Below are 17184 nucleotides of genomic sequence, written 5' to 3' on the forward strand. Positions count from 1 at the left end.
TGAAAGAACAACTCAACATGGAATAATCCAATGTTCCAAAAGTCATGCATTTATCAATTGGAACCTATAAACTCTGTAGCTAGACTCAATTGCAACTTAATAGGTCCCTTGGGCAACTTTTGTTTTCTTTTTGAAAGTATTTAAAAATATAAATCCAAAAGCTACAAATTTAAATAAAAAGAAAATGCATCTAGTGACATTATTATATTAATCTGGTAAGCTAATTGACTTCCTACAAGAGAGCCCTATTAATCTTATGCATCTTATCTGATCGAATGCTTGAGAGTGCATCCACTATCTGAATTTTAATCTTTTTTAAGAAAATCCAATCGAGCCAAAACATGGGGTGCTCACAATTGAAAATAGGGTGCATCTGTTTAAAATATTAAAAAATATCATCAATAATTTAAAATAACCAAAATACCATTGAAACCCACCTGATAAACTTACTCAAGAATTTGAATACTTTAAAATGACCAAAATACTTTCTTCAAAGTATTTTGGTCATTTTACATCATTGGAAATGTTTATAATACTTCTATGACATATGCCCTAATCGGAAGCGTGGATGCCCAAAATTTCAGTTTGATCCAAATAATATGAAAAAATAAAGTTCAATTATTAAAACCAACTCTCAACTGCCTGATCATCATGATCAAACGGTTGAGGCTAGGAAGGCACTGTTGTAGGAAAAAAAACAACATGTGTGTGTGTGTGTATATGGGTTTATTCTAGGATTCACTACTCTAATGGTGATCTTAGAATTTCATACCCCAAAACTTATGACCATAAAATACCCTTATACATTCAAAAAAGCACTTTTGGCTATAACTAGCTCACGTATTTTAGAAAAGGTAATTTTGTCATTTTTAAATCCCTCCAAAAGTCAATTTCAAATTTGAAAAGATTCCTTTGACTTTTTGAGTTATTTTGATTTTGAAAAGCAATTTAAAATTAGGAAAAGATGGGAATAATTAGTTAGCAGTTGACGATTTGCAACGCTATGTCCCAGGCTCAATTAGTACCAAGGGTAGGGCCCCTCTCCCCACTGACTCGCCCAAAAAAAAAAAAGCAATTTAAAATTATAAATATGCCCTTTCTTTAACTTTTCAAACAAGTCATTGTCAATGTAAATTTTAAATTTGTCAGGCCATTTTTTGGTTAAAAATTTTGGAGTAGCAGCTACAATAAGGCATAGGCCTTATAGAAAAAGTAAGGCCTCAATAAAAACCTGGTCGAAAAATGCAATTCTACTGTGCGAACCCCTATGAAATCTCTTCCATCTCTGATTATGAAATTTGATGCTCCAAATATAGTATAGATCTTACAGATCATTGAACACTAGAAATGGATGCTCTAAATAATGCATTACCAGTTACACTTTTTTTTAGGGCATCCTTGTTTTTTTCTCACATCCATGATACTCAAAGTCGAGATGATTAATTTGACCATTTTACAACACCGGAGATACAAATTTCGATGAGATTTGAGATGCGGCTTTACTTTTTTCATAAATATATGTATGTATGTAAGTTTATATTGGGCAGCAACATTATATATATGGAAAAAGCTGCACTGAAGGCTATAGCGTTTGATACATAGTTCCAGAATTTCTCACCCACGGTGGCGATTCTGCTTCAGAATCCCAATTCAGTGATTCCATGAAGCAATCCTCATGGAACCCGATTTCGTACAATTAGGAATCTCAATTCCACATTTATTGAATCTTGGTTCATTTTCCATAGCATCAAATACCACGGTTCATAGGTGCACGAAACCATGATTTGATAAACATGAAATCTCGTTTCCACCTTAATAGAATCTCGATCCAATTTTTTTTTAATCACGTCCAAAGTAGACATCACGTCAATGAAATAGTATATTGTAAAATAAATTTAGGGTCTTATACAACTTGATTTTCTACTAGTGTTAAAACTTGCAAACTACTTAAAGAGTATTAGAAACGAGTATTGGGTTCGATTCGATTCCCAAGGATTACAACATAAAGCATCACAACACATAAACACAATTCCATTTTCAAGTATGCATATATGTGTGTTATATATATTTCAAAAATAAAAATCTCCCTTTCAAGTATAAATAAGATAATATTGTATGTTTTATAAACACAAATACGACTTCCCTGGTGGAGTAGTGAAACATTCTGCTATTTCAAATTTATTATTATTTAGTATACGGTCGGTGTTTAAGAACTCTATGGGTGTCTGCAAATTATACTTAATGCCATTCATAAATTCTAACAACCCAAAATAAATATCTAGTTTTTGTAAATTTCATTATCAACAAATTTATCCAATCCAAAATCTCAGTAAGACCATTCAATACATTAATTTCAATACCAGGGGGGAACCCTTGTTCAGGTCCTTAGGACCGTCAAGGATCTTGATTCCAAGACTACGAGAACCCTGGAAAAGTATACTAAATACATTAACTCTAATACTAAAGGATTCTTGTAAAGGTATAGTCTAGAACCTCAAAACTTTTTCCCTGTGAAACCTTGTATCTTATTGTTTTTTGTCACAATTCCAAGTGGTTGCATACATAATTCCATAAAGTTAGGAATCTCGGTTCCAATTGGGTTGAAATTCAATTCCAAAAAGTTTGAAATTTCGATTCCAATTGGGTTAAAATTCAATTCCAAAAAATTATGAATCTCGATTTCAATTGGTTTGCAGGATTCCAAAATGGTAAGGATCTCAATTCCATTTGGATTGGAGCACAACTCCTAAAAAATAGGAATCCTGATTCTTGTTATACACATTGTGCAAACAGCGATTCCAACAATAGGAATCTTCTAGCCACCTGTTATTGTGGGCTTCTAATTCCTAAATTACAAGGTTTCAAAAAACACTAGGCCGCCTGCCTGGCGCCCAGAACCTTGGGCACCCTGTGGTGCAAATTCTTAGCATTTTTTATATATTTGCTATCCAAATGCACATATATGCATATATTTGTGTCAAATTTTGTAATTTATTCCATTTGAAAATATCACAAGTTCGCAACATACGTTTTTATATACAAACATATCACATATCTCAGGTTGAGAATAAATTTATTCAAAATTTCAAACCTTCCATAATTATCCCTTTTGACTCAATATCTGTATCTGTATAAAAGAATTTGGAGTTCAAGTAGTACTCCGCTGCATGCAATGATCTATGGAGCTGTCTATCCCATTTGTCATCTATAATCTCCCAAATTGGGGTATACTTAGCTGCATCATTGCCCAAATTCTCTGCAATGTCATTCTTAGCCCTTTTCATTGCATCATAGATAAAGCCCATGGAGGGCTTATCAACATCAACCAAGCACAAAACCTTCACCAAGGGAAGAAATACTAATATCGCATGCTTCACCCCACGCCAAAAATATTTCGAAAGAACAATATCCCGTGCCTTCTTTCCCTTGGCATCTCTATACCACTTACACCTACTCCATTCATCTGAAGCAACATACACCTTAATGCGATCCTCCTCTTATACATGCTCTGTAGACTAAAGTAGGCAGTGGCAAATCTAATGACCCCAAGCCTCACTAGCTCTCTTTTTTTTGTAAACTTGCGCATCATGCTAAGAGTAGGTATGTGACTGTATATGAAGATTGTAACCTCCTCAGCCTTGAAAAGAATTCCTTTAATAGTAGGCAATTCACCAATGGCCTCAAGCATAAGATCTACGCAATGTGCAGCGCAAGAAGTCCAAAATTTGCGAGGCCTCTTCTGTCGAAGCAAATGACTTGCAGCTATGACAACTTGAATTACAAGTTCCTCCCCAATGTCCTCAATACCTTTATCAATGAATGAAAATATATAATGCGCATCATGAATATCATTGGAAGCATCAATTGAGCGTAAAAAAACTGTACCCGTGGGACAATTTACTAAAAATTCATGTTACTCCTCCTCTTATCACTCCACATATCTCGGATTAAAGAAACCCCAAATTTAGCCCATCCCTCCTTATGGGTTTAGAGATATTTGTTAGTATACTCGACTTCTTTCTTTAGTAGTGGCTCTCCAATCTCATAAGGAGTTGGAGCATTCAAACCTGGCCCAAATTGCCCAATTACTCCTAACATTGTATGGAAGCTATTCAAGTGAGAAGTGTTAAAAGAAATGCCCGTATGGTAAAACCACCAAGAAATATATTGAATCATCCTGCCTCTATCTTCCTTCTTAAATCTATTTTCAACTTGTTTTTTCCCCTTTCCTCCCTTGCCTTTCTCAATTACTGCCTCAGGGCTACGTGTAACAAAAACTATATATAGGTCTTCTCATAGAAAGCTCTTCTCATAGAAAGCTTCTTAGACCCAAAAGCCCTCTTGTTCTTAGAGCTCTGAGTACCAACCATGGCTACCTCTTCTTCTCCCTCTTCATTCTCTTCTTCAGTGTCAATATTATTATAAAAAACATAGACCCCTGACTTTAATTTTGCTATATCCATTTTTTTTTACAATTTTTTTACTCTTTTCACCTTCAATGCATTCACAAATTTCTTTCTTTAGAAGATCTTGGACTTTTTTACATGCGGCAACATCACCTCTAATACCGGCAAGATGTTTTTTAAATCTATTTATGCCGGCATTAAAAACATGTCCACAGAAATTGCACATAATTTTATTCTTGTCATTCTTATCATGGTTAACACAATATTTCCATCCCGGATATCCACCCCTACTAGACCCCGCAGAAGGCATCTCAAATTGAAAAACTAAAACCCAAATAAAGATTACAAACTGACCTTTTCTGCCCAATCTCTGATCTTCGATGTTGGTCAACTCAAAAGTCTTATAACACCACCAATAGCACCTAAAAATAATTTCAATGAGAAAAGAAAATTTTTTCAATCCACAAAAAATACTTTCGATTCTCAAATATTACTTTAGATTCTCATAAATAAGTTTAGAGATTGAGGGTGTCTTTTTTTTCACTTTGGGGGTTCAAAAATAAACCCCATAACGTTTTTATACAAACTTGGGGGTCAAAATGACCCCCCTTTGCCCCTTTTGGGTGAACTTAAAAATCGAAAAACGCCTTACGACCCTGGGCGCCCTCCCAAAACTGGGCTCTGGGTGCCAGCCTAGGTACAACCACCCATGTAGAGCCGCCTAGGTCGAGGCATGTGGTTTTTTTGTTCAGGCCACCTATGCGCCGAGCGGACCGTTTTTTAAAACATTGCTAAATTAATTTTGAATCTTAGGTGTTTCCGGTCCGTTAGCAATTAAAGCACTCATGACACCAACACCATCCCTTCCGTTGAATTTGCACGAACGGTCGGGCTGCTTTTTTTGTTTCATAGAGATAGAAACTTTTTATAATCGAGGAAGAGATTGAGATACACCAAGAGAGCAAGTTTGGTTAGACACACACACACAGGAAGAGAGGGAGCTTGAGGAGAGAGGGATGGGAGGGAGGGAGGGAGGAAGTGAGGGAGCTTGGTGGGGAGAGAGAGAGAGAGAGAGAGAGAGAGAGAGAAAGAGGTTTGGACAGATGGAGAGAAAGAAAGAGAGTAGAGTAGGGCACAGAGAGAGAGAGACAGAGGAAGAGGTTAAGAGATTGAGAGAGCAAAGCAAAGCACAGAGAGAGCGAGACTGAGAGAGAGATCCCTAATCTGCTAGAGGAGAGAGAGAGTCTTAAGAAGAGAGGGAAACTAAGGAGAGTGAAAGAGAGAGAGGTGCTGCATTGGAGCGAGACAAAGAGACTGACTGACTAAGAGAGAGATCCCTAATCTGCTCGAGGGACAAAGGAAGAGAGAAAGATTGAGGAGAGAGAAAGAGAGAGGGAACATCTCTAGAGGTCCTTCACAACTAAGAGAGCTTGAGGCGAGATCCATGCTAGGACATAGAGCTCGAGGAGAGAGAGAGAGAGAGAGAAAGAGAGAGAGAGAGAGAGAAATAGAGAGAGGGAGAGGGAAATTGGAAAGAGAGGGTGGGGGGGGAGGGAGGGAGGAGAAGGGAAAGTGCGAAGGAGGGAGAGGGGGAGAAGGACTAGCAAGAGAAAAGAGAAGAGAAGAGAAAGAATCGACGACTATAGACTCTCTCTATAAAACAAAAAAAAATCCCCACCATCCATTCAAATTTAATAGAATGAACACTATAAGTGCTGGTAGCTTTCTCCTATCTATGTGTGTGTGTGTGTTTGCATGCGTGTGTGTTTGCGAGCGTGTGTATGTTTGTGTATGTGTGTGTGTGTCTGTATAAAAGAAATTTATATTGGGTCGCACCATTTTAAAGCCTTGACTCAAATCTCGCTGGGAATGGTTGTTTTATCGTCAAAAAACCTTGACATTGATTATCAAGATCTTGACAATTATGGATAAAAAATGGATTTCAAGCCCTCAAATAGTGCAGTTAGACCGTCCATGTTCAAGTGTTCACAGTCCACTACATCAGTACAGTATTTGGAGCTTCAAGTTTCATAATCAAGGGCGAAAATAGATTTTCAAGCCACCATAGGAGTTTCCAACATCAGGATTGCATTTCTTTGTGGGATTTTGAGACGAGGCTTTAATTTTTACTGTAAAGCCTAGGCATTAGGCTAATTGTACCCATGATAGAATTGAGGAACTTGAAAGCCAAGTTCAGCAGCTGACGCAACAATTCTCGAGCCTCAATAATGGGCAAGACGGTGATCTTTTAGCCCAAGAGAATCTCGAGTACAAGCCTTTTGACTATTACGCTCTTCGTGGGGAATCGAATGATGAGGATAGTAACGGAAAACCTAGATGTGGGGAACATCACTCTAGGGTTTTCAATTGGAGGATGAGATTCTTGATTTTGACACAGATCGCATCGAGAATCATCAGGATGTAGAATGGCATTTGCCACCAATCTTCGACGCACATTTAGATGAAAAACAAGATCTTGTAGAGATCCAATCTACGATGATGATTAAGATTTTGTGAGTAATTGGTATTTGACGAGGAAAAAATGAAGGACTCAAAGGAGAATTGATTGGTGAAGTTGTTAGTTTAGTCGTTGATCTCAAGATGCATCCGTGGTATGTTCTAGAGCTAAGTTTGGGCCAATTGAACAACGTTACATGGCTGAAGTAATGCAATTTTAACAAATTTATGTGATTAAAAATATTTCTACCGACATACAATAAGGGTTTCTCAGTTCTAATGCACAATCATTGTGTTTTGATTAGTGCAATAACCCACAAGTCCCAAGATCAAATTTACAAAATTCGAGTTGAAGAATATTGCCAGACTAGCGCCAATTTCATCTTAGCATATTTCAAAACTCAATGACGAGTTTTTTTCCAACCAATGGAGAATGATGGCGGAAAAAATTATTCTTATTTTTTATTTTTATTCAACTTTAAAGCATGTATATTATAATTTTAGTTTTAGGGTATTTTTAAGTTTTTTAGGGATTCTAGGGTTTTTTTTTTATTTACTTCATGAGTACTACTCACAAGTACAGTTCACGTGTATTGTTCAAGTGGTAAAACTTTCCACGAAATTTAAGTTTAAGTTAGGATGTATAAATCATTTTAATCATTGTATGGACAAGTAATGTTTTTTAACATTGAATTATATTATGTAAGTTGTGTGTGGGGCATTGCGAGGGACAATTCCACATGTTTTTTAGAAATTGAAAGAGTGAAAAGCTTAGGTTTCTGGAACCCTAGCTTGGGGTATGGAGAATAAACCCTAGGTTTCTTTGAATTGTGCTTATGTTTGGCTTTGTTTCTTGTTGATTTTACTGTTACCTCAAATTCTCTTGCATCACTAGGTATGGTTTACTTAGAAATCCACGCATGGTGTCGTGTTTGATAGTTAATATCAATCCCATAATGTATTTTGAGTTCTAGATGCAAAAACTAATGGAACGCGAGATGGTCAAATTGGGATTTTTGGTGGTTTTAGTTGTTGGGGATAAGGATAGATTTTGGATCCTTTCTTGGGATAGTGTATGGGTTTTAGGAAGTATGAGAAAGACTTTCTTTGGGATTTTATTTTGTGTTAGTTTTTAGTATCACTTAAATTACTTTTATTTAATAGAGTTGTTATAATAATGGACAATGGAGATTTATTAGGATTTTGCAAGAACTTTTATGGGTTTTACGGGTTAAAGTTATTTAAATAGTGATATCAAAAAGTTGAGAGAGGAGATTTGAATTATTTATTATTGTTATTGATATTTTCAACATTACAAGCATTGAAGCTTTTGTTGCTTCTTTTGTGTTGAATTCATTCTCTAGTTTAGGTGTTGCATGCTTAAGTTGTGCTCATCACAAACTGCCATATTTATGTATTCAAATCTACATCGATTGGTATCAAAGTAGGGCTTCCTAGGGCATTTAAGCTGTGATTTGGAAGTGTTAGTAAAGAGACAAGCTCTTGCAGCAAACCAAGATGGGTTTGGCTACTAGCAGGAAACAAATATGGTTTGGCCAATTGCAGCAAACCAACACCAATTTTGTTGGAACTAGATCAACTCACACATAATGTGCAGGCAATAAAACAGCATGGAAGGATACCCAGGATTGGACATGAAAAATAAGAGGCTGAATGTGACTAAGATAGATCTGACACCAATCCATTTCCTCAATCACTGGCTTTGGCACATGTTTCCATTATTATCATGGAAAACCTTATTTTCACGATCTTTTCCACAAATCTGGAAGTTGTAAATTGGGACTCGCCACCAATAACATATACCATGATTTTGACTTGGGTTTATTTAGAAAACCCTAATATTGATCATGGTTAAGTTTTGAAGAAGGGAATATCAATGGTTAACCCAACTAGAATGTAAAGATGGTTGAATTAGATTTCTTCATTTGAATTCCTCCACCAACAAGTGTGGCTTTCTCCCTAACATGTTAATGGATCCAATAAAGAAGGGGGGCAACGGAGACTATGGAATTGATGTTAACTATCTTAGCCCTCTTAAAAATGCAAGGATGAGTTTTCTCCAGCCAAAGGAGACAGATGCAGGTACGAATGGCCAAAGTGGGGTTAGGGAATTTTCACTATTTAGGGATAAGAATATATTCTTGGGTTTTTTTCTTGGGATAATATATAGAGTTTCTTAGGGATTTTCTCTGGTGTTAGTTTTTAGTATCTTTTAAATTATTTTATTTAGCATGGATGGCTAGGATTTTGGTCCAAGAAGGGTGAGGACCTTAAACTTTCCCTTAACCCATCCCAAGCCCCATTAAAGGAAGTGGGTTGTGTTAGATAGTTTTCCAACTTAAAATGTTGCCAAAACTCTCCATGAATCTTGAATCTATGTTATCTACTTATGCTAGGGCATTCCTCGTAGAAAAAAGATATAGGAACTTATGGCCTCACTAAGGGTATGGCCCTTGATAGAGCAAAATGGCGGACCAGCATTTTTGTAGCCAACCCCAAATAGTTAGGAAAAGGCTATGATGAAGATGATGATGGCTAGGATTTTGTAGGAAGTTTTTGGGTTTCTAAGGTTTAAAGTTATCTAAATAGTCATCTCAAGAAGTTGAGAGAGCAGCCTTTGTTTATTTATCATTGATTTGTTCAATAAAAAAAACTTTGAAACTTTTGATGCTTATTTTGTGTTGATTTACTTCGCTAATTTATTTTAAGTGCAGAAAATTGTGTGCTAAGTTTTGTTCATCTCAAATCCTTATATGCTTTTATTAGAAGTACAAATAAGGGGTAGGACCCTTTTCCTTTTTCACTTCCAACTAGCAAGAAAAGAAAAAATAAATTAGTGATGAAGGTGAAAAAGTGCCAGACCTAGGAAAAATTGGAAACTTCTTCAAAAACTCAAAAGGTTGGAACATTTTTACTAGGATCAACCCCTTGGGATCGCCCTCCAAGGGGTCGATCCCACCTTGGAAGCTCGACCCTAAACTCGGGGTGGCGGGATCATGATCCTCCACGATTTCTGATATTTAATATCTCAATTCTTTATATTTGGGATTGAGATACCGAGTTACACGGAATTCAGATCCTTTAGCATCACTTTGTATGGATCTGAACCAAGGGTCCACCAACATGGGATCGAGATTCCTCTAAGAAAGAATTAGAAGCAAGTATATCATGATATTAATACAAATTCCCTACTATCATAACCAAGGGTTCATCGACAGATTAAGAGGAGGTTCAACCGTCGTGGGATAGGGATTCCTTTTAAGATGGGATATAGATTCAAAAGCAAATGTATTGAGTTATTGAAAAAATATTAGTCAAAGAATATTTATATAGTAAGATTTTTTCATCGACAAATGACACAAGCAATGTGCAATTTTCCCAGTGGTGGGAGGCATAGAGCTTCCCCTCCCTTGAAGAGCAATGAGTTTGAATCTCTAGTGTTAAAAATTATACATGTTTATACACAATTGCAATTTCCCAGGTGGTAGTAGATTGTACTGTCCACCATTAAAAGGTCCCAAGTTCAAAGATTGGAATTTGACCTAATATTGTTACTACTTCAATTCTCCTACAAGAAAGGGTGGCACCATTGGCATGGCTATGTAATGGCTATTTTGCCCAATTTGGTGCGTAATGGCTATTTTGTAAGATGGCCTGCCAATGTAACAGCTATTTAATAAATAATAATTACAACACTTTCTTTTATGTATATATCATTTCATGCTTCAATTTGATACTTTTTTATTCTATGGATAAGGATGGCCATGGTTGTTGCTCCACAATTTACATAAAACTTCACTTCAAGTCCAAGATATGGAAAAAATTTAAGTTATATAAAATATTTATGGAATAACAATTTCTTAAAACATTTAATTACTTAATTAAGATATGAAGTACACTCAAAGGAGAACAACAATATTAAATATTATAGAATGACTGGATATTTTGCAATAATTTTTTAATAGAATTTTTGGAAATATTTAATAAAATTTCAAATTTAAAAATTATGAATTAATCCAAACATAGCACGGACTGAGCTCCCCACCTAAGGACCCACACTCAAGACCTTGAACTTGAACCAAATGAAGCTCAAATTTGGAGAGTTCATCGTTCGATCCTGATTAAGTAGGGATCAAGCTCCCGACATATAGGGATCACAAAACCTATTCTTTGGGGTGTATGTACATCAATCCCTAAGCTAGGGAGCTTTGTGCTTGCAAGATCCCAGGCTCCCACTCCCATTCCCCAATCCCGATCGCAACAACTATGGGTTGAAACATCAAGCTATGATTACCAAATTCTTTCACCAAAATTTGACTTACAAGTCTTGCAAAAAATTAGTACCACGCAAACCATCTTGATCCAGATGAGTTAGGTTGACTTGCACTGATTTTCTGAACAGTGATACAAAACCATATCCAGCACGTCAGCTTCTGCATTTCAAGAGCCAAGTGAAATGATATCATTTCTAAGTGAATCCCATTGTGTTGGCAATTTACAATAGTTAAACAGCCATTATCAAAATGCAATTCCAAGCAACTCTCATATAGAAAGGAGCCTACAAATGATCGATTGAGGATCATTAACTATTTGAAAACGTTGTAGTAAAAAGGACTTGCTTAATGTACCTCTTATTCTATTGAGAGTGATGCCGCTTCTTCCACTTATTACTCGTCTTTGTAGTGTACGTTCATCTATCCCATGTACAGTTTAATTTCAACAGACCAGCTCATGAAGACGCCAAATTTCCTTGGAGGATAGAATACATTTTGGAAGAAGACTGTGATATTTTAAATGATAGACTGGGTTCCATCTCTCATGATTGTTCGAGTCCCCCATATATTCGGAGATGACCCACTTCAACTTTGACCTCCTTTCATCTCTCAGTTCCTTACCCTTTTGTATGCACCTACATCTGTCTGCATCTGCAGAGCAAATTCACATAAAGAGTTCCCTTCTTCATTAGATATTCAGAAAATAATGATCAGTAGCTTCTCTATGGCACTTAATACTCGTATTTTGGTGGTAACAATGGGAGTGAAATAAGTGTCCTGAGCACGTAGGCAAGCCAAGTAACATTCCAGAATGGAGTTGCCAATTAGAGACTGGAACATGTCTCAAGGGGATCAAAATGAATTATTTTGCACACTAGAAGGTGAGAGCATCTTTTCTTTGAAAAGCTGTTGGGAATACATTAGATCCAAAAGAACAAAACATTGGTGAATGTAGGGGACCAACCAAATTGGCTATGGCACTACCTGGTTGATCTTTCACGGTATGCTACTTATGATGTTTTATAAGAAAAAGATGACACAGTAGTGTGAACAGATGCACTTTCTGGCACTCTCTGCTATGCAGAAATGGTGGTTTATAATCATTTATTTATCTCTTCCAACTTCTTTAAACTAATTAGAAATCCGTTTAATTATGATTTGAGCTACAAAGGACATCCAACAAAGTTGGACAGAGATAGAAGCATCAAAGGTCCTCTGATTGTCATAAGGACAGGGTGCCATCTATGGATCCTCACATTCTCGTACTTATCTGGTTCACCTAAAAGGAAAGAAATGCCCATATGTTTTAAGACATTACGACACATAGAGAGCATCTTCCAGAATATTGCCTATGGAGCATAACAGAAACACGTACCCAGCTTACAAGTCGTGGACAGAAAAAAAAGCATGAATTGCAGATAGTTTTGGAACATTCAAAGGATCGACACACCCACTGCCCAACTCAATCAAAGTAAACATGAATGGCTCTAATGGCAAACGACAGAGCTGGTTTTCAATGGAGAATTTTGCAGGACCAATTGAAGGCCAGACCATGATTGGGAGCTTCAACGCAATCAGCTGGCTGCCCATATGGCAAAGTGTCACAACTTGAAAGTTGAACCACATAATTGTAGAAGAAAATTCCCTTGTTGCTACTAACCAGTTGAATCAAAAAGAAAAAGGACATTTAATGGACATTCAGGTGACAGGTCCTGCTCATCCTGGAGTTATGCAACCAGTTCAAAGAAGTTGAGTTCATCCATGCCCTTAGAAAGGCAACATTGTGTTAGACAAGCTCACGACCATTGACCACTGTCGTATATGAAAGGACGGACCTGATTTTCTAAGGAAGACTGTCCACAATGATATGATGTTTTTGCACCACAGATTTCCTTAATAGGCCAACATGTAATACCTTTGTGACTTCTTCATGGGTGATGCAATTGAGAAGAGGGGGTTTTCTTTCTCTATGACTTCATTTATCTTGCCAGCCTGCCCTTGTAGTCCAAGAACTCACAATAACATTTTCCTATAACAAAACAAAAGGGGGGAACCCAGAAAAAACCTGTCTAACTTAGCGCACCCGCAACCACCCCCCGCCAAAAAAAAACCGGTGGCAAAAAAAAATACAAAAATAAAAAATAAAAAAGAAGATCCAACGTGTGATATGCAATAGATGGACAATTAAGGAGTGGATTCTTATTAATTAAGAATTTGATAATCATAGTAGGGATAGGCTTTTGTGATTTACAACAGCCTAAAATGATCTAGCCCAAGCGATTCAGGCTCTTGGCTTCAAGGTCAGCAAATTAGGGGTACTTCATAATAACTTATGTAATCCCAGATAACCTACCCAAAATAATTAATTGATCCATATATAACTCTAGAGCATACAACTATCTCAAAAAACTGCACAGATGGTTTCATGAAGTAGTTGCCACATTTTTGGCATCTGCAAATACAATGTGAACTGGAAGCATGTCATTTTCTCCTTCAACAAGAACAATTATCATACCGGATGTAAGAAGATATCACTTCTTGAATTGAGTCTTCAATTATCAAGGTTTCCCGTTACAACAACACGAGGCATTTGTAGTTCAAGTCCAATCCAATTTGAAAATCCTCAATGGTTTCCATTACCAGATTAGGTCTCTTGAGGTAATAATAATATTTCTCTGCTCTTTACTTGAGTTATGGGTTTCATCAAAGTAAAACAATTTTCATTTTGATGCAAAGTCTATATGATATTATGAGGTGTCCAGAACACCAAATTCACTATTTATGCTTGGCTGCTTGCACTTTCGATATAATTGCTAAGGTTTTAATGAAGTGTGGCGTTTTGTCATTGTAGGAACAGTCCAGTTTTATGATATGGTTGGTAAGTTATAACAAACTAGTGATGCCATTGGTCAGAAGGTGATGGCTACAAATATGCTTAACGACTTCAAATGACCATTAGCTTAGCCAAGTGATGAGATATATGCACTCTTATCAATTCCTTTTAAGCTTCCTTTGGGAGCTAGATAGGCTAGGGAAGCTAATGGATCAGTGGAAGCACTTGATTGCACTCTGTACAATAAGGATTGAAAAGGTCAGGTATTCCTTCCATCATCATCAGAACTTTTTCCCAAACTAATTGAGGTCAACTACACGAATCCTGGTTCGCCATTCTGCTCTACCAAGGGCCATACCCTCAGTGAGGCCATTAGTCCCCATATCTTTTCTCACTACTTCCAATCATGTCCTTTTGGGCCTATCCCTTACCCTTTTTCAGCCTTCCACTTGAACTAATTCATGCATTGTGTTAACAAAATGAACCCCTTCTAAGGCATGCTGTTAGCAATAATTATAATATTTTTCTCCTTTCAGATAAGTACGGTCATTATACTTAGCTACCAGTATCATAACAACAACTAAGTTTTCATGTGATATTTTCCAAATATGTAGAAGAAACATACATCAATAAGCATCTACACAGCAAGTAACCAAATGGTTAATTATCGAAAGGAATAAGTAAATTACAACTAGACAACTAGTTTCCACTAGATTCTTCAACACAACTCACCAATCTGGTATTCAGATTCTAAGAACAAATAGGTCAAAATCTAGCTAGTCATGTAAGGAAAAAAAACTTAACCAAGAAGAACATGATCCGAACAAGATCGATCTCGTAGATGGTGCTCAAAAACCTTTATCTCCCCAAGTGATTATAAAACTTTGTTATGTGTTCTTTGGAGGTTATGATGCATTCTATCCATGCTTACCCAAAATTACCAGCCTAAATAAAAAACTCAAAAAGTAAAAAATGAACTAAAGGAATGAGAATGCTTTCAAATTCAATATCATCTTAAGGAACTTGGAGAAACTTTCCGCATAAAAAGCATTCAAATAGAAAACAAGTTTGAGGAGAGTCAGGGGAAGAAAATCCAAGCTACCAGTTCATGTTCAGCAAAAGCGAAGAGGCGTACCACATAAATTGCTTTCTAGATTTCAAAAAAAGATGGATTCGAAACTGAAAATTATCTATTTAAGCATCATATGAAACACTAAGCTTATATCAAATTACCTTAACAAAGGTCAGCTACCTAAACTCCAAAAAAGAAAAGGCCAGTGGTGTCATACTGTAGAACTCTTACTATGAAATACCACCAACCATCAAAACCCTCACATGGTCATTTCTTTCTTCCCTGTTGAAGAGGCTTAAGGAAACCCCCATTATTAATTCCATCGAATTCAAGGGATTCCTCCCCTGAGCTTTTGAATCGCACAGTACATTTTTCGCCGCGAGCCAACTGCATTTATCCCCATATCTTTAAGGTCATCGAGAGTCAAGAGAGGCAAGACTGCATAATCAACCTCGTGCATTTCAAAGACTGGGGCATATCTGCCTAAACCCATTTCGTTCAGCCATCCCCAAACCTCATCATCCAAAAACTGGCTACTTTTTATACCTCCGAATTTCCTCTCTTTTCTCCCACATTTTTCAACTCTTCTCAATTCATCATCCCCATTGTACTTTGACCTATCCTCTGCATCAGAAGGCAATTCCAATCCAACCATCTCCACACAGTCAACAGAAGCGACAGGCTCCCTATTGCTATCAGTAATTCGAGCTCCTCTTGACTTTCTATGACTTCTTTTGCCCATTAAAAGGCTTTCTCTCTCATTTCCATGGGCTTTCAAGACCCTCTGATAAGAGTCAGAAAACCCCACATTTGTGGTAGCGTTTTCAGGCGATTCCAACATATGGGTGGTTGACCCTTTGGGTTCTCCTGCTTTTAATTCTACCAACTCCAAATTCCCTTCATTAGAGCCTAAATCATGAGATTGGTTTTCTTCCTCAGGTCCGCGAGATTCATGGCTATCCCCATTCCCTAAATTCACAGAAGCTTTTCGCTTGGAAACCGCTTTAATAGCTCCATTATGGCCATGGTGCAAGTACCCATCTGAAGTTCTTGACTTAGGTTCTTCTGAAACTCTGAGCTGTTTGTTTTTCTTTGCATAAGACTCATAAGCACGTTGCTCTCCTATCTCACCTAACCTGACACTGGGTCTTCTCACTCTCTTAGAGCCAAGATATGGAACAAGAGTACCTGATAAAAGCCCATTAGATGGGCCTTCCAGCGACTGTAATTCCGCCATTTTCGAGCTTGTTTCTAGCTAGGAAAAGAAACCCAGAAAGGAAAAAAGAACATTAATAAGAAGCAGAGAGAATAACACTCACAAAAGGCGCAGGCTGTGGTAAAATTGAAAGAAGAACAAACTCACTGATTTAGGCCACGGTTAGACGCAGTGAAGGACAACGCTCAGCTTTTTGAAGGCGCTTCAAATTCTTTTGGTTCAGACGGGGTTTGGTTGTTAATTTTATCGTGTGAACTCGGCTTTTCAAGCGCCCGCACGTTTTCTCCCCCAATTCCTTCTCTCTATCTCCTCTCGTACTGTGCGTTTAAAAAATTTGATGGGGTGACTCGAATCCGTCCCACTTGTCTCCGTATAGAATCGGGGAATCAATGGATTGGATCAGAAAAATTGACAAAATCAATAATTTTTGTCTTTTAAATTTTAAAAAAATAATTAAAAAGATTTGTCCATCTTTTTTTCAACTTGACTCCACGAAGAATCAGTGGAACTCGGAGAAAAATCGGTAGAATCAGCAGTTCCACAAAAAAATCGATGAACACTATTAAACTCTGGGTCTTTACCCGATCTAATTCGCCCATTCCAGATTAAACCGAATTTTATTTCCCCTCGTTTCTCTCTCCTCTTGTTTCTCTCTCTATTTTGCTAGTTTTTCGATCTACTTTTTTTTCTCGGCACCTCTTCCTGCAGCCGGGAATAAATAGATGGTGATACGTTTCACGGTAATACACTTTGGCCCGAAGATTTCATGCGAACGTGGGAGCATACTGTTTATTTATTCCCTGTAGTAAAACCCAACTGGGCAATATTTGGAGGATTCCTAATTTCGAGACAATAAAAAACAAAAAATCCCAAATCTCAATCTCTATAGGCTTGGAAAAATATGT

General features: G+C 37.1%; 1 protein-coding gene across 9 annotated transcripts in view; it reads right to left on the reverse strand.

Annotated features, from left to right (window-relative positions):
- Positions 1 to 16489, reverse strand: part of LOC18434376 (uncharacterized) — a 35451-nt gene extending 18962 nt beyond the window's left edge. For 3 of the 9 annotated variants that reach the window (XR_016058398.1, XR_016058399.1, XR_016058400.1), the window contains exons 1-2: positions 16427 to 16489; positions 15225 to 16314 (exon numbers count right to left, since the gene is read on the reverse strand). Coding sequence is in view for 1 of the 9 variants with exons in the window: in XM_011625111.3 (XP_011623413.1) it covers positions 15392 to 16300 (909 nt within the window). In the remaining 8 variants the exon portion in view is untranslated. Of the gene's footprint in view, positions 1 to 4760; positions 4829 to 11486; positions 11810 to 15125 lie in introns of those variants that run through there. The other 6 variants (XR_002280988.2, XR_002280987.2, XR_002280986.2 and 3 more) reach the window with 5 other exon arrangements.
- Positions 16490 to 17184: the final 695 nt, after the last annotated feature.

The sequence above is a fragment of the Amborella trichopoda genome, chromosome 6, assembly GCF_054954075.1.
Source record: "Amborella trichopoda isolate Santa Cruz 75 chromosome 6, AtrichopodaSantaCruz75HAP2 v2.0, whole genome shotgun sequence".
Taxonomy (NCBI): domain Eukaryota; kingdom Viridiplantae; phylum Streptophyta; class Magnoliopsida; order Amborellales; family Amborellaceae; genus Amborella; species Amborella trichopoda.